The sequence below is a fragment of the Panthera leo genome, chromosome B3 (genome assembly GCF_018350215.1).
Source record: "Panthera leo isolate Ple1 chromosome B3, P.leo_Ple1_pat1.1, whole genome shotgun sequence".
NCBI classification, from domain to species: domain Eukaryota; kingdom Metazoa; phylum Chordata; class Mammalia; order Carnivora; family Felidae; genus Panthera; species Panthera leo.
The window spans coordinates 10,265,373-10,291,062 of NC_056684.1; the positions used below are offsets into that span (position 1 = coordinate 10,265,373).

Consider the following 25,690-nt stretch of genomic DNA (forward strand, 5'->3'; position numbering starts at 1 on the left):
AGTGGGAAAAGAAAAAGATGTCAAAGATGAACTTGATCAGTATTCCATTTGGTTCAGCCCAATTTCCCATGTATCAAGTGTGATTTTAGTAGAAGTTCAGACTGTGTGTTAGTATGGCACAGAAAAAAAGGCTACGGATTTGGAGTGAGTGGCTGAGTTTGAATTCAAGTTAGTCACCATTTCAGTTGACAACGGCCATGATAATGTTAGATAATGACCGATTGCGAAATCCCAGCAGTGCACAACAATGAGGACTAATGAAGGTTGGGGGTGCGGGGGATAGACTGATCAAGCCTTGGCTCAGTAGGGCTGCCTTGCTTCATGTGTCTGGCAAGAAAACTAGGCTGATGATGGCAGAGGTGCAAGAGAATACCCTCAACTATGGTCATCTCTCTGCACTTTTGCAGCCTCTGCTTACATCCTGTCTGCTAACCTCCCATCAGCCAAACAAGTCACGTAGCTGAACCCAGAGTCACCAGAGCACTGCAAGCTTACGTACACGGCGACACAAAGGGACGCATGATCCTGTTATTGGGGATGGAGTAAAGATTTGGAACCATTGCTCGGTCTATTATAGTCATTTGTGAGCAAGTTACTTTGTGTTATCTGAAAGAAGGAGATAATAGTATGCACCTTTGTAATTTTGTTTTGAGCGTTAGTTGCAATATTGTATGTACATCCCTTGGCACGTAGTACATAATCAATGGCTATTAACTTCCTTGCTTTATAACAGCTACATTGGAATATATGACGGTTTTATGTTCAAAATCTTAAACCATGTTGATCAAATTGAAAAAATTTGAAAAGCGTAGGCCATAAGTTAAAAAAATGCTTTTCTCAACACCCTAGTACAATAATGACTTCCACAGTACGTATTAAATACCACGGGCACACATACTTGTGCACACATACTTTTGCATATTTGCATCCTGAGTATATGGGCCATTCTGAATTTTGCTATTTAAAATTTTCTGACATCAAAACATTGTGTTACAAGGGCTCAGTTGGTTAAGTGTCCTACTTCGGCTCAGGTCATGATCTCACAGTTTGTGGGTTTGAGCCCCGCATCAGTCTCTGTGCTGACAGCTTGGAGCCTGGAGCCTGCTTTGGATTCTGTATCTCCCTCTCTCTCTGCCCTTCCTCAACTCTCACATGTGCACACTCTTTCTCTCTCTCTCTCTCCCAGAAATAAATAAACATTAAACAAAACAAAACAAAACATTGTTTTATACTTCTTATACTGTTTTCTCTCATAATCTCTTTCTGAGGCTTTGTGATAGTTTATCATTTGGCTGGACCATATGAGGCAAACTATTTCATGGAGAGGTTTTGAGGCCTCTAGCCTGAGCATCAATTACCTGGGTTGGTGTCCTTTTGGTTTCAGAGTGTTGGCACCTGCTGAGTGATGGCGGGGAAGGTCTCGGGGCATGGGGGTTCTTGAGCTCCTATAAATCCTCTCTTCCCTGAGAAGACAAGCAAGCATGCAGGAAAAGTAATAAAGTCCTCAATGTTATATTAGTGTGACTGTGCCCGAGGGAGGAAAAACAGAGCCATCTGCAGGTGCTGTCAATGACAATGACACATAGCACCCAGCTCCAGCCCCACGGAGCTGATTTTGTGGTCTAAGATATTTTAGCCGGATGTAGGGCTAGATCTGTGGTTTTGTAAATCCAATGAAGGAGCCATATTGGCTCATTTGTTAAATTTGAAAGCGGTAAGTGAAGTGGACCTAGAATTGGTTTAATAAGGAAGTGGCTAAACAGGTGTGGCGAGTGGCAGGTGAACCCCATTCCCTGGGCACGTTCAGTACAATTGGGGAAGGTTTGGGCAGCAAGTCACTGCTCTTGTGAGGGGACTCATGTGACAAGCCACTGTTGCTAAGGCTTGTCCATTACTAGCTTCCATGTCAAATTAGGGACTCCGTTTATGTAGGAAAAGGGATTTTGTTTGGGGTTGTCTGATAAATATTTTCTTGTGAATTGCCTTGTGGAGGTGAGACTGGCTCCCTGAGGGTCCCGAACCCCACCATGTCATAAGCAGCAGCTCTCTAGAGGTGATTACATCGAGGAACTTCAGAGGGTACTCTGAGTATTCATCCTATTTCCCGTAAGCATCTTTCGATTTCCCTGTGGAGCATTTCTTCTGTTTTTGTGCCTCAATTTACATGCCCAGCAATGGATCCCCGAGTTAATGGATAAATGACCTGATGTTTGTACAACTATATAAAGTGTTACCTAAATGTGGCCATTATTATCTTGAGACCTTAATGAATTAAGTGAGATAATTAAATGAGATAGAGCCAGTTAACGTTCTAAGCATATAAAGGCATTGAATTGTAGATACTATCACTATTACTACAAGATGTTTGAGTTTTATCTCCTTGTAGGTAAGATGTCTGAATGTTAACAGGGGCCTCCTGCTGAGGTCACATAAGTTTGAGAAATGCTCCATGGTTCTGTGTGTGTGTGTGTATTTCTAATACACATTCAGACCATAGAGCTAATGTGCCTGAAAAACACACTTTGGAAATATTTTCTCACCACCTATGGAAGGAGAGCGAAAATTTCAGATGGGGAGAATCATAGGGGGAATTAGAATTCTGATCTCTTCTCAAACAATGCTAATTCAGAAGCTGTCCTTGTCGCCTCCAAGGAAAATGCAGGGGACTTATTAACATCTCCTCTGTGCCAGGCATTGATCCTGGCACTTCAGATACAGTATTGCTAATGAAAGTATACTAATAGCTACCATTTATTGACCACCTAGAATGTGCCAGGCATTTCGTATAAGCGATCTTTACTACCCTTAATGTTTTTTGAAGAGTAGGTGGTATCATCCCCAGCTTAAAGATGGGGAGATGGAGGTTCCCAGGGCAAGTATGTGGAGCTAAGTTTCAAGTACAGGTCTGAAGGCTTCACGGCTTCTCTTTGTGAAACCCTGATAGGAGAATTTGGCATTTCCAGCAGCACTTAAGGAAGACTAGGGAAGGAAAGAGGAAAAGAAATAATCATAACAGCAGATGTTCACGTTCCTTCTACAGTTTAGAAAATGTTCCCCAACGCAGTTTCCCATTGGATTCCAAGCATGCCCGATCGGGGCCCAACCTCCCTTTCCAGCCTCCATATGCCCAGTGCTGCCTGCGGGAGGCTTCATCCACGGAACCCACGTGTCATCCCTCAACTCACGTGGTTCTTGTGACTTCCTGCCTCTTCTCACAATGATCCCTGGTCGCGGCTGACTTGATGGACCTTCCAAGTTCCAGTCTGCCTTCCCCGAGCACCTTGCCCAAGTCCTCCAGGCAGAATCAACCAAGCTGCTTTCTTTGTGCCATAGGATTTTATTCAAACCCATTTATTGCAGTTATCAGATTGAATCATAGATCCTGGTTGACAGAATGAATGGGTTAGGATGTAGCAGCTCTCTCAGGCAGGCATTCATTCTTTCTTGCTTTTTGTTTTTGAGGTTTACTTATTTATAGCAAGTTGAGGAGGGGGGTAGAGAGAGAAAGAGAGAGAATCTCAGGCAGGCTCCACGCTGAGTATGGAGCCCAACACGGGGCTCAATCACACGGCTCTGGGATCATGACCTAAGTTGAAACCAAGTGTGGGACACTCAACCAACTGAGCCACCCAGGCACCCCCTCCTGTGTTTTCTTGAAATATTCCCTCTGCAGTCTGGTTTAACTTTTAGGTCTTCAATCGGATGGAACAACAAGATAGAACAAATCAGCCAGAGGAGGTGGGATGCGGGTTTTCCCTTTGGATTGGAATCTAAAGCCATATTACCAACAGCCATAGTATTCACTGTAGCCATGGCTTGCATGGCAAGTCTCCCTGATTTTTTTTTTTTTTTTTTTTTTTGTAAATTTACTTTGGAGATAATGAGGAAACCCTTAAAGCCAGATTATAGTTTGTCTGTTCTAGGAAGTGCCTGTTAAAGCAGCATCTAACACTATTCTGGACAATGGAGAAAATAGCACTTTAGGTATGCAAAGCGATGGCCCATGGCCTCTTTTGGGTGCATCTCCAAGCCTGGCCCGTGGATCTTTCTCCTCCATTACCACTTAGCCCCCTGGAGGCTTGTCTTCTGATTGGTTGGTTGGGAGTGCAGAAATGTAGCTTAGACTTCTCAAGAAGAGCCAAAAAAAGTGTGGTCTTTTTTATTCATCTTTTTTTCCTTTGTCTTAGACTTTTTTTTTTTTTTTTTTTTTTGAGATCAAGATTGTCTATTATGGTCTGGCTCCCTCACATGAGAGGGTGGGCCTTGAATGTGCCACATTCACTGAAGGCTGAGATACCATTTTATCCTGAAGCCAAAATCTCAGAGCTGAACCAGAGAATGAACCCGGTTGTGCCTGGGCTCACCTGTCTGTTTCATTAATTCTTCTTACTGACTGTAGACCTCATGTAAGATTCAGACTTTGACCTTCCTCAATTTTACCCAAAATATATATTATATATATATTATATTATATCTCAGATGAATACTTTTATGGCCATATACGTTTTTATGTATCATTTTAAAACCTAAGTTACTAGAGAATTCTGGGGATGGCTTCAATTATACCTAAATGAATGGTGACCTTCAGACTGGTTGCCTTGGGTGGACATACCATTAATCAGGATTATTTAAGTATAAGTGGAAGACAATCACTCTGGCTGAATTAGACAAAAGAGGGATTTATTTTAAGGACACTGGGATGTCCCACAGAATCTGGGAACACAAATATGACCAGTTCCTGGGATCAGAAACAGAGATGCTCTCAGGGTTCAATTTCTATTTCCATCAGAAACAGAGATGCTCTCAGGATTCAATTTCTGTTTCTTTTATCTCTGATTCTCTCTACATATCCCTTTCATTCTTCCCCTTTTTTATGTGTGAGTGGTTCTTCCATTTACTTACATCACAGGAAGCTAGAATATAAACCCAGCATGCACGTCCTATCCTACAGTAAACCATTCAAGGACTGACTGACTTTCTTTCTCCTTGGTTCTAGTTCCAAGACGCCCACGCCAGCCCTCTGGTTGGCTTAACTCGGGAGAGGTGCCTGACTCACAGGGGTCTCCTGGTAACCATCTGGATGGAGTTGTCAGATGCGGTAGGTGGGTGTCAGAAGAAGGGCGAAGGTGTTGGGAAAATGAAAAATAAGCATGAAAACCAGCAACCTGTCAATGTATTTGTGAGCAAACACTGAATTCATTAGTTCTGCGAAGTCAAGTCAATCCATTTTCCTAGGAAGTGAGCAGTTGCAGATTTTTAACTCTATGAGGTATATGCCTCTATATTTATTTAAATGTATCTATTCTCAATGTAGAGCTTGGAATGAAACCTATGGAATCAAACTGGGGAGAGAGGACATATTCAAATTAATAAAGAATAATGCAGCACAGATAGGATATAATGACTGTTTTTAAAGCAAATATCTTAAAATTTGGAGAGATTTAAGAACGGCATGAACCAGTATCATTACTTTGCTTTTATTGCCATGCAAATCTGTTTTCTTTTCTTAAGTTTATTTATTTATTTTGAGAGAGAGAAAGAGAGAGTGGGAGGGGCGCAGAGGAGAAAGGGAGAGAGAGAATCCCAAGCAGGCTCCACACTGTCAGCACAGAGCCGCATGTGGGGCTCGCACTCGTGAACCATGAGATCATGACCTAAGCTGAAACCAAAAGTCAGACACTTAACCGACTGAGCCACCCCGGCACCCCTCCATGCACATCAATGTTTTCTGAGCTATCTATAAGGTGACCATTGTTTAGGGAAGACTGTATTCATAACTATATTTGTATGGTGCCTCTACTTACTAGAATGTGAATAATCATAGAGATCATCTAGCCTTGTTCAACCTGCTCACTTTACAGATGGGAAAAAATTTAAAAAAAAAACCCACAACACCTTGACAACCAGAATCCTCAAGAGGCCACAGTTATTTAGTGCCAGGTCCTAGTTTTCAGAATACACTGGAATGTTGCATTGTATTACTTTCTATTGCATTATGTCAATATCCACTTCATTCCAGCTCTCTCATTTCAAGGTAGGTGTAATGATATTTCTCTTCCTACCCAAAATAGAAGTTGTTGTGGATAAAGTGCACACAAATTGAAAAGCATTGTTATAGATTAAAATGTTACAGAATATTCAGTGCTATTATCTTCACCATTGATTTTCGCATAAGATCTATCCTCTTGTATGTGGCTTCAGCCAGAGATTTTAATGCTAGGAGAGTCCTTAGAGGTCATTTCTTCAAGCCTCTCATTTTACAGATGAGGACACAGAGCCCAGGGAGGCCTCTGTGGCTTGAAGAAGGTCACATATAATCAAAAAAAATCTTCAATATTGGACTTCTCTAAGGATAAACATCTTGTGGAGCAGCTCCCTTGAAATGCCTGCACAAAATCAAGCTGAGGCTGTTGTCTATTTCACATATAATTTCCCCTCTGGTATTTGACATTACACACGAAAGCACAAGGCCAGATGCTTAACTGCTTCTAAATGGAGGCTGTGAAATGATAAGCAACTTTTTGCCATCTTTTCTGTGGGTCATTGTGTCTTCTCCAAAGTCATTGTATTTTTGTTGTTTGTTAGCTTATTTCCAAACTGGGAATTATGAAAACGATCTCTTAAGGCATTAGAATGACTTATGGCAAACTATAATACAGCATTTCTAGATTTTTCAGGCATTATACTCTACCTTACATTTCCATTTGGTATGCAATTAAATGACCATAACTGGTATATTCCATCAACTCTTAGCACAACAAAAAGCTGTAAATAGAAAGAAAAAGACAATTCCTAGCCAAATACTCCTTGATGGTTTGATTTTGTCTCCTTTACAAGTAGAGTTTTTTCTTCTCAGCTAATAAATGGCATTCAGGATCACTGCAGAAAAATTGGAAAATATTTTAAAATGTAGTAAAAAGAAAAAAAATACCCATGATTTCACCATTCAGAGAAAATCTCCTTTGTTATTTCAATGCATTTCATACTCTTTCTCTTTTTAAAAAAATTTTATGGTGATAAAAGTATATAAAACATATGTGTATGTGTTGACATATAGTTATAAAATTTAATGAGTATTACTAAATTGAAAATTTATTTTAACACCTATTATCTGTCATTCGGGTCAGGAAATACATTATAAGCACCCCAGAAAATATCTATGGCTCTTGTGATTGCAACCTTCCTTTTGTATAATCACTATATTTCTGTAGCTTCTCTGTATAGTTTTAGTACCTATACAGGTGTCCCTACACTATACATTAATTGTAACACTTGTTGCAAAGAATGAACCAATATCAATCCATTATTATTAACTAAAGTCTATAGCTGTTGTTGTTTGTTTTTTATTAGAGAGAGAAAGAGAGAGAGAGCATGAGCAGGAGAGGGGAAGAGAGAGAGAAAGAGAGAAAATCTTAAGCAGGCTCCACACTGACACGGAGGTCGATTCCACGACTCTGGGATCATGACCTGAGCCGAAATCAAGAGTCAAGACACTCACCACACACCCCTAAAGTCTATAGTTTATTCAGATTTCCTTAGTTTTCATCTACTGCCCTTCTTCTGTTCCAGGATCCCATCTATGACACCCCAATACATTTCATTGTCATGCCTCCTCAAGCTCCTCTTGGCTGTGACAGTTGTTTAGACTTTCCTTGTTTTTGGTGACCTTAACAGTTTTGAGGAGTACTGGCCAGGTATTTTGTAGGGCATCCTCTCCTGGAATTTAAAAAAAAATTTTTTTTTTCTCATGATTAGACTGGAGTTTTGGGCTTTGGGAGGGAAAATTGCAGAGACACAGTGGCACAGTCATCACATCATCTAAAAGGTATATATACAAATCATCTAAAAGGTGATTTGTGACTGTTGATGTTGACCTTGGTCACCTGGCTAACTAAGGCAGTATTCATTGTCCCACTGCAAGGTTACTCTTTCCCCCTTCTTTCCATACTGTCCTCTTTGGAAGGAATTTACTATGAGCGGTTCACACCTAAGCAGTGGAGAGCTGAGTAGCTACATACATTATTTGGAATTTTTCTGCACAGAATTGTCTCTTATTTTCCATTTATTAATTTACTCAATTATGTATTTATGTCAGTATTGACTCATGGATATTTATTTTGCATTTTGGGCTATAATCCATACTTTATTGTTCAAATTATGACATCTTTGGCCATTGGGACCTCTGTCAGTTGTGTCCCGTGTCTTCCTGCCATACTCTTATCAGTGTGTGTGTGTGTGTGTGTGTGTGTGTGTGAACACTTCCTTACTTCTTGCCAGTACAAGATATTCTGGTTTCATCTTATATATTTCCTTTGCTGATCTTAGAATCAATCACATTTCCAAAGAGCCTTGGTTCCTTTCATTGGAGATTGATTTTAAGAATGAAAATCTGGGCTCTGGATGTGCTTGTTGCTAATGGGGTATCATTTCTTTTATTTCCGCTTCGCTGACAGAGCAAAGAGATATGTGCGTATACATTAGCTGGTGTACACATATTTATAAATATTGCTGTTATGTTAACAAATGTATCTGTATTAAGCTGAGCATGAGTTTTTACCGATGTCTCCAACTTTCATTCGTTACCTCATGGATCATTCCAGCTTCTTCCCTTGCTTATCTGTAAAGTTGGACTCCAACAGTGAGAAAACCAGTTTCTAGTATCCACCACCCACTTACTTAATTGTTCAATTGCTGTTTATATGCATAGAAATATGAGAATTGTTGCTCTAGATATTATATTTTCCTTCTATTATTTTTCCATGGCTGTGTTAGTAGTCACCACAGAAATTACAACATGCACACCTAACTTATTAAAAATTAAAGTTTAATAAAACTCTTTACCCTCTTCCTTGAGAGACCTTAGAATACTTCAATTTCAGTTACCCCTCCCTTTGTCTTATTGTTATATGGTATTTTACTCTCTAGGGATGCACTTTTCTGTGCTGTGCATATGCATATATGTGTGATATTATTTACGTGCGTATATGTGACTAGACATTAAGGTAAGTGTCCACTTACCTACATACTTATCACTTTCTTTGCTCTTCATTCGCTCCAACATCTCAGCTTTCCATCTGGGGTCACTTTCCTTTTGTTTGAACTATATTCTTTGTCAGTGAGATGTTTGATCATGAATTTGGTTTTGGTGTTTGAAGACTGTTTCACCCTCATTCTCAAAAGATAATTTTGCCCAGTGTAGGATTTTAAATTTACATGAATTTTCTTTCAGTACATTGGGATTTCATGGTTGATGTTGAAGTCATATATCTATCCATTGCTAAACTTTGAGAGTAATCTACTTTATTTCCCTTTTATTCTTTCTTTTCTTTCTTTCTCTTCTTTCTCTTCTTTCTTTCTTTCTCCCCTCCTTCCCTCCTTCTTTCTCTCTTTCCTTCCTTCCTCCCTCCCTCCCTCTCTCCCTCTTTCTTTTTTTCTTTCTTTCTTTCTTTCTTTCTTTCTTTCTGTCACTTTGTAATTTGTCACAGTTTGGCAATAATGCATATAGATATTATTTTCTTTTTCTATTTATCCTGCTTGGGTTTTCTGAACCTGAGTTTGTGGATTCATTTCATTCATCAATTCTGGAAAATTATCACATATTATCTCTTCAAATATTGCCTCTGTTCCATTTTCTTCTTCTCCTTCTGAAACTTATAGTCACCAGTATTTCTGTCTCTCCTTCTGTCTCTGGGCTGTATGTGGATGCTATTGTCTGAATGCTTATGTTCTCCCCAAATTCATATGCTGAAATCCTAACCCCATAATGATGGTATGAAGAGGTGGGGTCTTTGAGAGGTGATTGGGTCATAAGGGTAAACCTTTATGATTGGGATCAGTGCACTTATTAATGAGAATCCAGAGAATTATCTCACTCTTCCTGTGTGTGAGGGCGCAACAAAAAGATGCTGTGTATGAACCAGGAAGTAGGTACTGGACCTGCTGGTACTGTGACCTTAGACTTTCCAGCCTCCAGAACTGTGAGAAATAAATGTCACTTGTTTAGGAGCTGCTCAGTCTGTGGTATTCTGTTAAAACAGCCCCAGTGACTTAGACACTGGAAAACATCATCTTCTTTCCTGGTCTCCCTTTAGTTATGTCTAATCTGCTGTCCAATACAACTGTGGAGCTCTTATTTCCTTCTGTATATTTTATATCCAGAAGTTCTGGGTTTTTTTGTTTTTTTTTCAAATCTACTGTATCATTTCTTACTGTTTTCTGTTACCACTGAATATTTTCAAGCTTGCTTTTTATTTCTGTAGACGTCATGGTTATTTTATAATCAGTGTGCAATTCTATTCCTTTTGTTCATTTTCTTTCATGTTGCCTTGCTTCCTTGTACAGCTGGTTATCTTTGCCAGCCTCCTGGTCATTGCACTGGAAAAATATTTGTTCAGATTCCTTGAGGTCAGAGATAAATGGGCCTTACTCCAGAGTGCCTTAGAAGCTTGAGGTTTCCTGGCCTGCATTAGGCTATACATGTCTGTGGACAGGAGGTTAGCAGATGGGTTTTGATCTGGTTTGCCCCTACCCTTAAGGGTCATGTTTATAGAAGGAAAGAACTCCTGTAATAATCCCAAACTCAGGCAGGTCTTGGGCCTGAACTTCTGCCCTCATGCTCTGCGAAGCCTTAGGACCAGAGGGTAAGAAGTTGGTACTGACAACCTCAGAGCAAGTGCTACATTCATTATACTTGTGATTATTCATTGCGTGATATTCTCTATCCTGATTTTTTCTCTTAACATTATGTTTTCCATATACTCCATACCTGATATTTATCTTTCAACAAAATAATGTAATTCTTTTTTAGAGTTATCAAAAGCTGCTTAAAAAAAAAGTTTATTTATTCTGAGAGAGGGAGAAAGAGCTTGGGAGGGGCAGAGAGAGGGGAAAAGAGAGAGAATCCTAAGCATACTCCACACTGTCAGTACAGAGCCTGATGTGGAGCTCTAACCCATGACCTGTGAGATCATGACCTGAGCCAAAACCAAGAGTTAGGTGCTTAACTGACTGAGCCACCTGGGTGTCCCAAAAACTGCTTAAAAAAAAATCTTCACAGGATTTCCACCATATTAAGAACTTAAACAAATTTTTCCAGCAAAATTTATTACCAGTAAATTCTGATTACCTTTTAGATCTTTTATACTGGAGAAATAAAAATATTGAAGATCATAAAATTTCGATCTAACACTAGAGAACAGAGAACTGAATTTGATAATATATCAGGTGCATAACAATAATAATGAAAACCTCAATAATATGTCAATTCCAGGTAAGGCTAGTGAAGAAGAGAGGTAGAGGGAAAGAGTGTTAAGATCTGCCCTTGACCGTAGCTGAGCTTTGATCCCTGGACCACTCCTTGTTCCTCCAGCTAGGGACCACTACTTACTTTTCCTTGCATGCTGAAAGCTGGCCATTGTCCAGGAATGATTCCTGCTTTAATAAGAAGCATAAAAGCCCCCTGGCTGACCCTCCTGTACTTCTGGAAGGAGTGTAAATTGCTACAGCTATTCTGAAGACCAATCCAACAATATTCAGTGCAGTTAAGTGATTGTTTGCCTTGTAACTCAACAATTTCATTTGTGAGTAGTGTATCCAGAGAACCTCGCCCATGGGTGGATGATGAGAATCTATGAGAATATGCGTAGAATAAAAAATTGGAGGCAGCGGCACTGTTTATCCCTAAAAGAAGGGGTATGTAAAATACAACGTGTGTATATGACACAATGCCATATAGCAGCCAGAAGGATGAAACGGATCTACAAATAGCAATGTCTCAAACACATAATGTTAAGTGAAAAAAAAAGGAAATAGAATGAGATCATAGAATGAGGTCTGTTGCTACTAACAAACCACCCCAAATTTATTGGCTTATAACAACTGTTTATTAGCTCATGAGGCTATGCGTCCGCATTTGGGGTTGGGATGTGCAGGGCATTTCTGCTGGTCTCTTCTGGGCTCATCATTCATTCCCCTGCAGTTGGTTGGCAATTGGAACAATTGTTAAAAGGTTGTCTTAGATGGCTTTACCTGCCCATCTTGGCACTGATGTTGGCTTCTTCTGTCTCGGAGGGCCTCATGTTTGCAACAACTTGTGGGCTAGCCTGGGCTTTCTCACATAGTAGCAGGAGAGTTGCCAGAGCAAGAGAGGTCAGGCCCCAAAGGACAAGCTGTTATTAAGCCTTTGCTTGATCATGTGCAAGTTGTGTGCCACACCTGGGGTCACAAATGAAGAGGGTACATGACAGCATGGATCCAAGGAGGTGGGTGGTTCACTGGATGCCAGAACAGCAACAATCTGCCACAATAGAATACTAATTGTTGTAGGCCGAATGGTGTTCCCCCACAAATCCATATGTTGAAGACTTAATACCAGGACCTCTGGATGTAACCATATTTAGAGACAAAGTCTTAAAAAAGGTAATTAAGTTAAAATGAAGTTTTCAGCCTGGGCCCCAGTACTATCTGGCTGATGCCCTTACAAGAAGAGGAAATTGAGATACCATGTTTGTGCTCACACAGAGGAGACACAACGTGAGGCTGCAGTGAGAGACAGCCATTGGTAAGCCAAAGGCAGAGGCCTGAGAAGAAATCAACCCTGCTGACATCTTGATCTTAGACTCTAGCCTCTGAAACTGTGAAAAACTTCTGTTGGTTAAGCTACCCCATCTGTGGTGTTTTGTCATGGCTGCCCGAGCTAACTCATATGGTGGTATTCATCTAAATGTGAAGGGTTCACCCGCAAGCCATGATTGTGTTTTCCACAGATACCAAGGGAGTTGACTAAACACGTGTGCAGATCAGAAGTACGTGTATTACATTCGGAGTGGAGGTGTCTGTGAGGGAAAGAGAATGGTATTGGGGCAGGAAATAAGGTGAAAAACAATCTGAAAAGAGAGCCATGCACGGATGGGTGATAATAGTGTGCCATGTGTTTGAGAAGGTGATCAATTCAAATCTGTACCTGAACTTAAAAAATGGAATAAAGTAAAATAAAAAGATAGTCTCTCCTGGTTGAGGCAGAGTGGGCTTTCTTAGCAGGGATAACACCAATTTAAAAAACCTAATATTATTGAATTCTACTATATGAGAGGTTGTCTTACATCATTAAATCTTCTACATGAAGGCAACATTGCTCTCATTTAGACGAGAGGAAACTGAGGCAAAGAGAATTTAAGTATGCTGTCCATAGATACACCATGAGTAGTGGTGGGCAGGGGGTTGAACTCCAGTCTGTGTGATTCCCACCCTGAGCCTTGGCAGTTCCCATTTGATCGTCCATAACTTAGCATCTGTGTCTCTTCAGCTTCTTCGGCCCTTTCCTCATGTCTAGAGTTGGATTCCTTCCTTTCTCTCAGGTGTTTGTCTTCTTTCTGAGTCACTGGTCTCCTGTCACCTGCCTTGCTCTCTGATGCTACTGTCTGGCCCTGATGTGCAGGCTGGCTCTCTCCTGGTTCACCAACACACTTGCACCTCACCAGGGTGGCTCCAGCATTGCATCCCCAAGGTCAGGGCGCTGGAGGCAGAGAGAAAGAACACAGGCAGCAGTAGGCAGAAAGAAGCATAAGATCAGGCTTTATTTAACTCTTTCGGCTGTGATTGTGGGCACTTTGAAATATGGGTGACCAAGTTCCATCTTCAGAGATTCTGATATAACTAGTCGGGGGTGCAATCTTGGCAACAAACATTTTCAGAAAGCTTGCCAGGTGACTGCCCTATACAGTCAAGGTTGAGAATTACTGGTTGGAAGTTTGAATTTTAGTGCTAAATGGATACTTTTTATTTTTTTTAATTGATAATTTATATTTAAATGTTTATGATTTTTAAATGTTTATTTATTTTTGAGAGAGACAGAAAAAGAGAGCCTGGGGAGGGGCAGAGAGATGGGGGGAACAGAGGATCTGAAGCAGGCTCTGTGCTGACAGCAGAGAGCCCGATGCAGGGTTCAGACTCACTCACTGTGAGATCATGAGCTGAGCCGAAGTCAGACACTTAACAGACTGAGCCGCCCAGGTGCCCACAAACTGTAAGATATTTAAGTGCACAGTGTGATGATTTGATATATGTACACATTGTCAAAGGATTCCTCCCGCTGAGTTAATTAATACTTCCATTACCTCACATATTTACTCCTCCCCCTTTTCTTTTTTTGGTAAGAATGTTGGAATTTTAGTAAATTTCAATGATACAATACAGTGTTATCAACTATAGTCTAATGTTATTCATTAGATCCTCAGGCCTGAATCATCTTTTGACTGAAAGCTTGTACCTTTTTACCAGCGTCTCCCTCGCCAGCCTCCTAACCATCCCCTTATGATGGTGAGTGGGAGCAGATTGTTAAGTATGGAAGAATTTTCCAAGCTGATTGGTGGTAGGTTAAATTAGCCACAGTGAGAGTATTTATACCACAGAAATGGGAAAATGTGACAAATCAGGGCTTGTTTTTTAGAGAGTTGGTTGACCAGAATGCCAGTGGATGCAATTTGCATGAGTTATGAAACTTCATGTATATAAAAGGCTGAATGCTGTATGATGCAGTGCAAGTGTTCATGCTATGGAGTCAGAAATAGGAGCTCAAGTCAAACAGTTTACAACCTTATAGCCAAGTGATGAAGGGAAAATTATTTTGTCCTACCTGGGCTTCGATTTTCCTAGCTTTTAAGTAGGAATCATCATGCCTACCTCACTGGAGTACTATGAGGAGGAAAACTCAAATATGAATGAATTTAGCATTGTGTACAAAATAGATGCTTGAAAGATACTGGTTGAATTTGCCCAAGGAACAGAGCGTAGCTAACAAACCCATCCATAATGCTTTCAGAAAATGCAAATGATAGGACTACTTACAAATGTTTAGTGTATATCTAATATTATATTTTTCAATCATCAGGCTCCTTCACTCACAACCTTTTGAGGTAGATGCTGTGCTTTGCCATCATTTTATTTTATTTTTTATTTTATTTTTATTGTTTTTAGAGAGAAAGGGCATGCAAGCAGGGGATAAGGTCAGAGGGAGGGAGAAATAATCTTAAGAAAGCTCCACCCTCAGTGAAGATCCTGATGCGAGGCTTGATCTCACAACCTTGGGATCATGACCTGAGCTGAAATCAAGAGTCAGATGCTCAACTGACTGAGCAGCACAGATGCCCCAGAGCTTTTTTTTTTTTTTTTTTTTGGCAGGGCTTGGATCTGTCAGGGTACAGAGCCACTCCTCCTAACCATTATGTGCTACTGGTAAATGATGCTAAATGCCAAATAATGATAATGCATGCAATACAGATGATCACGTGTGCTAAGTGTGTCTGCCTCATTCAATTAGGCGTGACATCATCTGGAAAACAGCACCCTTTGAATCAATTAACATGGAGTTACAGCTTTGTAGATTCCTCAGGGGCTGCCTGAGATCTTTGCCAGAAAGCGTGCCATAAATTGTGGTCATGTTTTACACAGTGCAGCCACTCTCTAGGATCCTGTGGGGATTAGAGTCCTACCGGAAGAGGTTCTTACTGTCTTCAGCTAAACCAGCTTGAAGCCCTTCCCCGCCCAACCCTGTTCTCTTTCCAAGATCCTATTAACAAACCTTCGATATGGTGCTGATAACAGCTTGCCCCTGCATGACTGGCCTCTCCTCCTTCTTTGGAGCCTGGACCAGCTCCTTTAAAGAATATAAAAGAAAGTCACTCATTTCATCCTGATCTCGCTTAATCAATTTTGCCGTTTCTGGGCCATTAGAAGGTCTACAATTTCTTCAACTCTCCACACTGCATTTCGATTAAGGGCAGAGATATTTTTCCTCCTCTGGAATTTTCCTTCCTGTCTGGTGTCCTGCAGAACAGAGGCAATGTAAGAAGCTTCCTCTCTTGTTTTCACGGAAAAGAAACCTAGGAAAGGGATTTTGTTTCCCTACCATTTATTTATTTTTTATTCACCAGCCACACTTATTCCTCTTAGAGAAGCATCTTCCTCTTTTCTTCTTTTCCCTCTCTTCCTCCCTCCTTCCTTCCTTTCCTCCTGCCTTCTCTCTCTCTTTTTTTCTCACTTTTATACAGTGACTTCTATAATAGATTATGTTCTGCATAATTTCACCTCCAAGGAATTGCCAAAATAGTGCTCTGAATCTCCTGAGAATGAAAACAACCAAAATAATCTGTTTCTACAGTCGAGTTGATCAGATTTTGAGAGGAAATTTGAAGTCTGGATTTGAGAATTTCACTTTAAAATATTTTGCATCAGCTCCTAACTAGTGAATAGTGAATTATCCTTTCTATGTATAACCCAGATGGTTGTTGGAGATCTTTCTTTGGTGCATCTTTCTGTGCATGTGTGTGCGTGTGTACGTGTGTGTACGTGTGTGTGTGTGTGTGTGTGTGTGTGTGTGTGTGTGTGTGTGTAGGGTGGAAAGAGTGGAAAGATGCACCTCTGGGGAGGTTCTGAAGACTGATTTAAAATGACTGAGAAGTGCTTGAAGAACTACAAGCTGATTCTGATTAGAATCACATTTTAGAGAGATTTTGAAAAGAGACTAGTGCACCCCATTCAGATTAGAGAGGGGGGCAGACCCTAAAACTCTCCAGTTACAGAAGGATGAATGTGAGCTTTGGTGTGGGGTGAGCATGTGGCTGGGCATATGTGGGCATGCATGGTAATGTTTGTCATTCCTCAAAGATGACACCATATCTCTTTGCCTGAGGCTTTCTTTGTCATTGCTAAGCGAAGCCTGTTTCATGTGCGAATTCATGGCATATGAGGAATAACCTGTGATTTGACTCTTTTTTTTTTCCATTAGCAAGTTTTGTTATAATAAATGCTAGATTAAGAGTCTGGGCATTAAATAACCTAGAATCCTAGTTTTATCTTTGCTGCCTGGGCAAAGAGAGACAAATTCTTAACTTCATGAGCCTCAACCTTCAATTGGAAAATGGAATTGATCAATATCTACCTACAGAGGCTGGATGAGATAATGCCTGGAGAGCCCCTTGTGCAAGTCACAGGCATGAAATAAGAGCCCAACAAATGTGAGTTATTTTAATTGTTTTTACCTACTCATTTTATTAAGATACATTAGATTTCTTAAAGTATTTGCTCAAGTATCTTTTCTGAGAGCTTTTTTTTTCCTGGCTTTTCAAGGTAGAGCTCAGGCAATGCTTATTTCATGTCTCAGTTGAAGTTCAAAACATGTTGTTGGTAATTTATCTTTTTTTTTTTTTTAATCTGTCTCTTCCAGTCCACTGGATCCTTTTGACCAAAAGGCGTGCTATGAATATTGTTAATCTTGGTACATGACTAATGAGTACTGAGGCCAGTACCTGCACATACTGCCAAGTACCTGTCTCTGTTTATTCATCAGGTACTTATTGAGTGCCAGATGTGCTAGGGGCTAGGCATGCAATGGTATGCAGTCCCTATCTTCAGAAAGCTCACAGGCTCATGAGGAATATGGATAAAGAGTAAAGTAACACATATTGTGTTAAAAAGGGAAGTTCAGCTATACTTTTTATACTTAGAAGAGGCTGAGCCAACTTCTTTGACATCCGAAGAATCTTAAGGCAGAAAGTGGAGAAAGGTTTGTGGGAGGTGGGAGGGTGCAGGGGGAACTGTCCAGCAGAGCTTCAGCTGAAATCACATCCAAGGTGACTATGTACAATGTAGAGGGCCTTGACCATCTATCTACCCATTGGGATAAAAAAAAAAAAAAAATGCTTTGCCCTAAACCTCATGGGAAATTTGCCAACATTCAAGACATCTTAAGAGCTATGAAAACCACTTCAGAAATTCCTGAATTTTCCCACAGTTACACACCATCAGAGCTCAGTTGGCTTCCTTCTGTAACTACCCAACAATCATAGTTGAGAAACAAACCACTAGTTTTAAAAAATGTGTAATATATTCACTGAGTGTGTGTGTGTGTGTGTGTGTGTGTGTGTGTGTGTGATTTAATTTTTTTCAGAATAAATACTAGCATTTTTTGAAACTAAAACTTGTTTTATATTCTCTCAAAGCCTGACTCATCTCTTAGCATGCCTTGTCAAATCATCAACCCCCTGAGGAAGCAGCTGATATTGCTTCCTGAAAAACTAACCACTCTTTTCTTAGCAGGAGGACATGTAGTCTAAGTGAAAGAGAAGAAGAGAATGCATATCAATTCCCCACAGCATGCATAGTATTTGAAAAATAATGCAATGGCCACAGTTTCCTCTTGGGGATGTGTTGGGGGTGGGGAGAGTGTGACTCTGACAATCTCTAATGGTTAGATTCAGAGAAGGTTGGGCATAATATTCAGCTCCTCAAATGGTTATTTTTGAAAGAATGGCTACCACTCTACATACTAACCGTCTCTTCAAACTACATTATCCATAAAGATTATTATTCTTTTGTATAATGGAAAGTGCGTGTGCTTTAGAGGCAGAAACAGCTGGGTCCAAATTCTGGCTCTGCTGAATACAAAGTCTGTGACCTCAGGGTAAACATTTATTCTTTCTGAGACTCCATTTCCTCATCCTTGAGGGAGAGAAATAATACTTCTTTCACAGCTTTCTTTTGCAAAGATTAGATGATGTGATATCTGTTAAACTGAGTGAAGAGTCAATATTCAATGATGTTTGTTCCTTCCCTATTTCCTTAGTCAAAGGAGCAGGAAGCAGTGTCTGGCTCACACTGTAAGCAGAGACCCACATTCCTCAAGGAGGATATCTTTCACCTATAGTACAGCCATCATTGTTGAATTTCCAGAGCCCTGAGAAGCAGCCATGAATTAATTTTATTTACTTATTAGATTTTTAAATTACTTTACCTAATTAGGTTTATTTTATTTATCATTCACTTATTAGATTTTTCTCAGTCAAGATTTCCATGGACTATCCTCCTCTAAAGTAAATAGAATATACAGCTTATTCAGAACAGACTTTTATAAGATTCACCCAGAAGGAAAAAGAACCAGGAATATGGGCGTGCAATTAATGGAAGATTAAAACCTAGTGGTCAATAAACACATAAGAAGATCCTCAGTCTTAATCATGTAAATGAAAATAAATATTATGAAACGTCATTTCAGATCCATCCACCTGCCAAAAAGTGTAAGATCATCAGTACTAAGAGACGGTGAGGTGGCAGAACAATGGAGATCCTCACAGACTGCTGGTGGCTTTGCAAATGAGTAAAACGACTTTGGAGAGTGATTTGACAATATGTAGTCATGTTGAAGGTACACGCAGCCTCTGACCAAGTGATTGCCTTTGTAGGTGTGTACTCAGGAGCAGTTGTCACACGTGTCCGTGGAGATGTGTGAGCATGGTTGTTAACCGCACAAAGGAAGGAAGGGGCAATTGAATGGTCCAGCAATAAACATGGATCAGATATATTTTAGTGTTTTCCTAAGCTTGTTAAAATGAGTTAAACATACATATGGGCATGAAAATATCTCCAAGATGTACCACATCATTAAAAATGTACCACAACCATTTCACGTGTGCACATGGAGACAAGGACGAGGATGTGTGTTGGTGTTTACTACCACACTAGTGACAAGTTGAAAACAAGTTAAATACCCATCCGCAGGGGACGTGTTAACTAATTGTGGTGGATTCATAAAATGGATGATTAAATGGCAGCTAGATTAAACTAGAGGGGTTGTATCGATATGGGTGAATAGCAAATGCAGAAGGAAGTATGTGTATCTTTTAGAAGTTAAATGCACGCAAAATTACACTACGTATTATTTAGTAGTACAGTTGACCCTTGCACAATGCATGGGTTAGGGGCATTGATGCCCCCAGAGTCAAAAACCCATGAATAACTTAAGACTCCCTTAAAAACATAATTAGTAGCCCCTTGTTGACTGGAAGCCCTAATGGTAACATGAACATGGTAATGGTAGCATATATTTTTGTGTGTTACATGTCTTATATATTGGATTATTACAATAAAGTAAGCTAGAGAAAAAATATTAAGAACATCATAAGGAAGAGAAAAATACATTTATAGTACTGTGTGTATATTTACTGAAAAATTATCTGCCTGTGGGCAGGCCAAGCTGGATGCACTGGACAAAGTGGGGTGGTGGATGGCAGGGGGCCCAGGATGGAGAGTTTCCCGAACGTGGAGACCTTGGTCCAGTAGGAAGCCTGGGTGGAGGGGGAGGGGTGCGCAGGCAAGCGGCAACAGGACCCAGAGGTGCACCATCTGCCTGTGGCCATGGATAGCTGTGGCCAGTCGTGAGTGTGCTGGGCTCCAGGAGACGGAGGGGTTGGGGTTCAGTAGCAGGGAGGAGGGTTACAAGCCTGATCCAGGAAGGGTCTGCACCCCTGAGCCCGGCCTGGAGCACTATGGGGAGGGAGGGCAGGAGTGCTGGGGCTTCGAGGCTCCCTGCACAGCATCACCCCTGCCCTCTGGATACTCTGCTTCAGTCCAGCGTCCTGCCCACCAGTCCCCATGCTTGACCCCACCAGTCTGTCTGCACATGGGGGAGCCTGCACATGCCCCGGGGCTGCTGACGGCCTTGAAGGGGGGTTGGGGGGGCTCCCTCCATCCCACCTCCCAGGGTGCTCAGAGGGCAGCAGGCACAATCTCTGCTTAAAGGCACAGCCTTCCATTCTGTCCCTTGGAGACTGGGGTGAGCAGCTGTGAATAAATGCCTTGTGCCTTTTGCTGTCATTTCTTAAAAAAGAAAAAAATCCACCTATAAGTGGATCCATTCAGTTCAAGGGCCAACTGTATATACGTATATAAATAAAGTACAGATGAACCTATGGGAAAAATATGCACTAAACTTGAAGTGTCATGGGGGATGTGGAGAGAGAAGAGAATCTAATGGGCAGGGACAGGACTGTTTCATGTATCTGAAATATTTCAAATGACAAATGGAAAATAAAGGTCCGAGTGGAAGGGACATTGCCTCCACTAATTTAAACAGTATTTTAAAATAATAATAAAAAAACTTGTGTCCTGTTTACCTTCCATTAGCTACAAGATCTAGATGTGAGATGCCTAATCTTGCATTTCTACACTTTGGGCTTTTCCGAGTTCATGATGTGAGCTTAGCATCTCTGTGTCTGTTTCCGTCCTGAGCAAGATTCAGAGGCAAGACAGGGAAATAGGACAAGCCTGTCTGGAGACGGAGGCTCCAACCAGATGCCAGCACTCGCACCTCTCCTCTCTGCTCTGCCCACTCATTTCCCCACCAGCCGCTTTGTCCCCCTCTGCAGCCCCCAATCTCCCCATGGCTTCTTGGGCTCCAGGATCCCTCCTGAAGACTAGGGAATCAACAAGTTTTATCATCATATTCAGTCCCCGTGAACATTGCTGAGTGGTGTCCAATTCTTTGAAATTTTACAGCAGTCCTTGTCAGTGTGATGAATGAGCCTTCTCACCATGTGCTTTGTTATAAGCTGCTGTGGATCCCAACTCTTATCTCCGTGGTTGGGAGATGAGGTGGGGAAATGCTTTATGGGATTGTTCACAGTCCTTCATAAAATGTCAAAGAAAGTTGTTTTTAATGAACAGAGACTTTCTCCTACATTGCAGAATATGCACCACTCCTGGAATTAACCCTGCTATGGGAAGTTTTCCTCTTCTCTTCAGGGATTTCTTCCCACTGGGAAAAGGGACAGAATACCAGACAGGACACGAGATAGGGACTGCTTTTGCTTCCCTGATAGTCTAAACGCTAATGTTTGCTTTGGGTGCATCCCACTCTGTTGACATGCTGCCCATGGCTGAGCACATGTTGAAGCAGAAAGAGGGATGGCCACATAAATGGGTGCAGGAGGGACCCTGCAGGGGTTAACTAACTCTCCAGGAGGGTCCAGCCCAGGACCAGAAATTTCTTTTTCACCTGGAAAATAAGGCATGATTCTAGGCATGGGATCCTGGCTGAGACTCTTTTGAGATTTAAAAATCACGGTGTGATTTGGTGAATTTTCTTTGCCTTTAAAGAGAGAATACAGGAGGCCAGATGGGGGGATCTGTGTCAGATGGGGCTGGACATAGCTCTCCAGCCTCTTAGCTCCCACTGGGGAGACCAAGGAGGATTCTAGGTTCTGGACTCCTTTTCTTTCTGGCTAGTACAATTTTGTTTGCATATTAAAACTGAGAGGAAAGCTATCAGGAAGAAGAAAAAACCCTGCTGAGCATGATTTATCAGTTTGCTTGATGTAGTGATCCTGCTGTGAAATTAGTTTAACTCTGTGAGGTCTGGCCATTCATATGTAGGACTCTTGGCTTTATGATTCAATCAGCTGCCTAAACATCTAGAATAAAATGAAGAGCAGAGCAGTAAAAAAAACCCTCTACTAATAACTACATAATAAGCCTAGTGTAATGAATATGTTCTTCCATTCACCCTTTAAATAAGCATGGACATTCCATGCTTGTAGGAAGGCTGGGCTGTTCCCAGGGCAGAAGAATTCAGCCAAGGGAATTGAGGGCAAGATGGTTGAACTTGCAGCCTGAGCTTCTTAACTGAACAATGATCTAAAACCAACTTTAAAAGCAGGAGCAAGAACTGTGACCGCAGGGAGGTCACATGGCTTAACTGCCACGTGGTTTGCCATTCGTGTGACTGACATTCGGCTCATGTGCATAGTCACGGGCGTGCCAGCTGGCTTCTGTTCCATTCTGATTTGTTAGTTACCAATTCATGTAGCTTGCTAAACATGGTTAATTATCACCATGATTCCTCTGTTCCATGGACATGTCATTCCTTATTTGACAGGTTCCATATTGATTGATGCTTATTTTCCTCCCAATTTGCTTGCCATTACAAATGTTGCTTCAATAAATACTGGACATAGGACATTTCACACATGAGCAAGAGCATTCATACGGCAAATCTCTAGAATCTGAACTTCCTGATCAAGCGGCACGTGCGTTTTTCATTTGGAGACATTGCTAAATTGCTCTCCATAGAAGTTGCCCAAGAGTCATATGGTGAAAGGAGCAGACAGGGGTTATGATATGTATCTGTGTATAGCAGACCCTTTTGCTGTTGCTTGTCACATCCTGGTGGGTCTACCTCTAATCGCGGCTGCGGCTGAGTTAGAAAGGCGTGCGTCTGCTTGTATGGGCGGCTACTGCATCCCAGCTGAAGTGCACCAAGCCTCTTTCCACTTCCCACCACAGGGCATTCTCCTAGACAGCTGGAGGTGGCTCAACCAGTGCACAGTAGTAGCCTGGAAGAGGGGTTGGGGGCAGTCAACACGACAAGCCGAAGTCAATACTCCCAGAAGCTAGACCACTTTGGCACTAGGGGATGGCCACAGAGATGAGGAGATCCCCTCTCAGACTGGGAAGAACTTCAGCCCATTCCTAACCTTGTTCTTGCTTCGGCATCGAGGCTTTGACCCAAGACGATCAGTAAACGGCCCCACCTTGACTTCCGTGGAGAGCTTTTGTCCTTCTAGGATGTTACTGCCAGTTGGTGGAGCCCCTGCTCTGGCAGGGAGCATGCCATAGGGCGAGAGTTTCTCATCACACTGAGGTTGCATGTCTTATGTGAACGTGTGCAGGCGTGTGTACTTGTGTTTGCTTCTGAGATTTTTGAGGACAGTGCAGTTATAACTGCATTGGTTGGTTTGCCCGTGATTTTAGATTATCTTCATGTCAACTTGCCCCTTACAGGGTGGGTGCTGGCCAGAGACGTGTTTCAGTTTCCTAAAGAGACTTCTGGTCGGGCATGAAGGAGTGAGCCACCCGACTGAGGTCACTGTCAGTCCTCAAAGGCCATGTGGCCAATAGAAAGAGATGACAGAGGGAAGATGACCCTGAAGAAAGCAAAGATGTGCTATGTGCTCTGATGATTTATGTATCTCTTGTAGTCCCCTTTGTGGGAAGTAGTAACTAAAGACACTTGGGGCAGGGTGTGTTCCCTGGGGAAGAAAGGAGACCCAGTTGTCCTTAAGGATGGTACCTAACACTTGTATAGCACACTCAAGGATTTTCACAAGTATATGTCTGTGCGTCTCAATAATCCTTTAGAGTGAGTAGGATTAGCTCCATTGTACAGATAAGGACACAGGATCAGAAAGGTTACTTGTCTTCTCGGAGTTGCCAGAGCCCATCAGTGACCTGGGTGCAGACTCACGCTTCGTGATGCCAAGTGAGAATTCCATCAGATCAGTGCCACCCTCCTCCAATGGGTGTGGCTCTAAATGGAGGCAAGAAAGAAGCATTAGTAAGAAACTATAGCCACATCTAGAATTAATCTGAACCTCCAGCATGCTGCCCTCAAATAAAGCTTACAAATATTCTACTGAATGCTTATGTGCAACTGGAAAAAACCCAACGAAACAAACAAACAAACAAAAACAAAAAACAAAAAACAAACCCTAGGTGATAGTGATTATATTTTGGTCAGTAACAATAAGACCCTTCCATTTTCTTCTCTCTTGTGTGCTCTCTCAAATTCTGTGTTCTGACTGGTGCTGAGTCTCTTGTTTCTACCAAAGATTTAATTGAAATGAAACGGTAGATTCATTTATAGCATTGATTCTGCCTATGGAAATAGGCAAGTAATATCACTCCACTTCTTGGTAAAATAGGGCGACCCCTATCCTCTGTGAGACTAAGGGAAAGATTTACTCTGAAAATGCATTTATCGTGCTCAACAAAGCACCAGAGAAGAGATAGTAGCTATTATTAATTATAACTCTTCCTAGTCCAATTTTAAATTAGTTGTGATTTCAAGTACTTCGCTAGGTTTCGACTTTCTGTGGCTAGCTGCTGATGCACCTGCCCTAATTCCCAGGTTCCACGAACATGATTCCTAAAGGGTCTGACACCAGGGTTTTGGAATGTAAGCACTGCCCACTCCTTTCTCTTTCTCAGAATTTGTCTTTGCTTTTTCCCCATGACTACTGGCATATTTAAGACAAACTCATAAAACAGGGCAAAGCACTCTTGCTTCAAAAGTGCTGTAAGTGTAAAATAATAATGCCAGGCTTGTCTTTGCAACCTCATCAGATACTCTGCAAAGCCAAATATCTGCTTATTCAGGCCCAGCCCTCCACTGAGAAGCAATAGAGTTAAGCCCTGAGCTCACATCTCTGGGCCCATTCAGTCCTGGAAGAGAAACCACCCCCCCCCCCCACCCCGCTGTGATCCCTGGGGGCAGACAGTTCTTAATTGATTCTAATGAACACAGGACTGTCAGCCCCGGCTCCTCCCTGAGATGTGGCCCAGGGGGTTAACCTCCCATGTCCTGGTTAATCGGTTTCCTCCCCAGGCTGAATTAAGCCTCAATTTTTATTTTTGATTGAATCTGTCTTTGCTGACAGATGTTTTCTGGGCAACCCGGAAAGTCCTCAGTATGTGATAATGTGATGGAAGCTATAATGAATCCATAACTCCTCTGCTGGAATTATTTTCTGGAGCCTTTGAGAGATCAGCGCTGCACTGTCACAAGAGAAGGCACTGGGCTGGTGGTAAACCATTGGCAGGATGGCTCTTTGGAAGTGTTGCCTAAACCCGCTCCAAGCACATCCTGCTCCTTTTCAGAGGCAACATGGGGGCTGCAAGACCAGGGTAGGTCATCTTGGATTTAAGTCCTCCTGCTGCCACTCGCCAGCATTGCGTGTCTTGCCATGGAGATCATGTTAACAACAGCAAGACTCGTTGCTAACAGCTATGATTCTTTTACATCCTCATTACTCAGAATGCGGTCCTCAGACCAGCATCTCCTGGCAGCTTTGCTAGAAATACA

At 41.6% G+C, this 25,690-nt stretch overlaps 1 protein-coding gene across 1 annotated transcript in view; it reads left to right on the top strand.

Moving 5' to 3' along the window:
• LOC122221436 (S-formylglutathione hydrolase-like) overlaps window positions 1–25,690 on the top strand; it is a 50,487-nt gene that overhangs the window by 6,062 nt on the left and 18,735 nt on the right. The window contains 1 exon segment of the mRNA XM_042940702.1: window positions 4,997–5,098. Coding sequence (XP_042796636.1) covers window positions 4,997–5,098 — 102 coding nt within the window.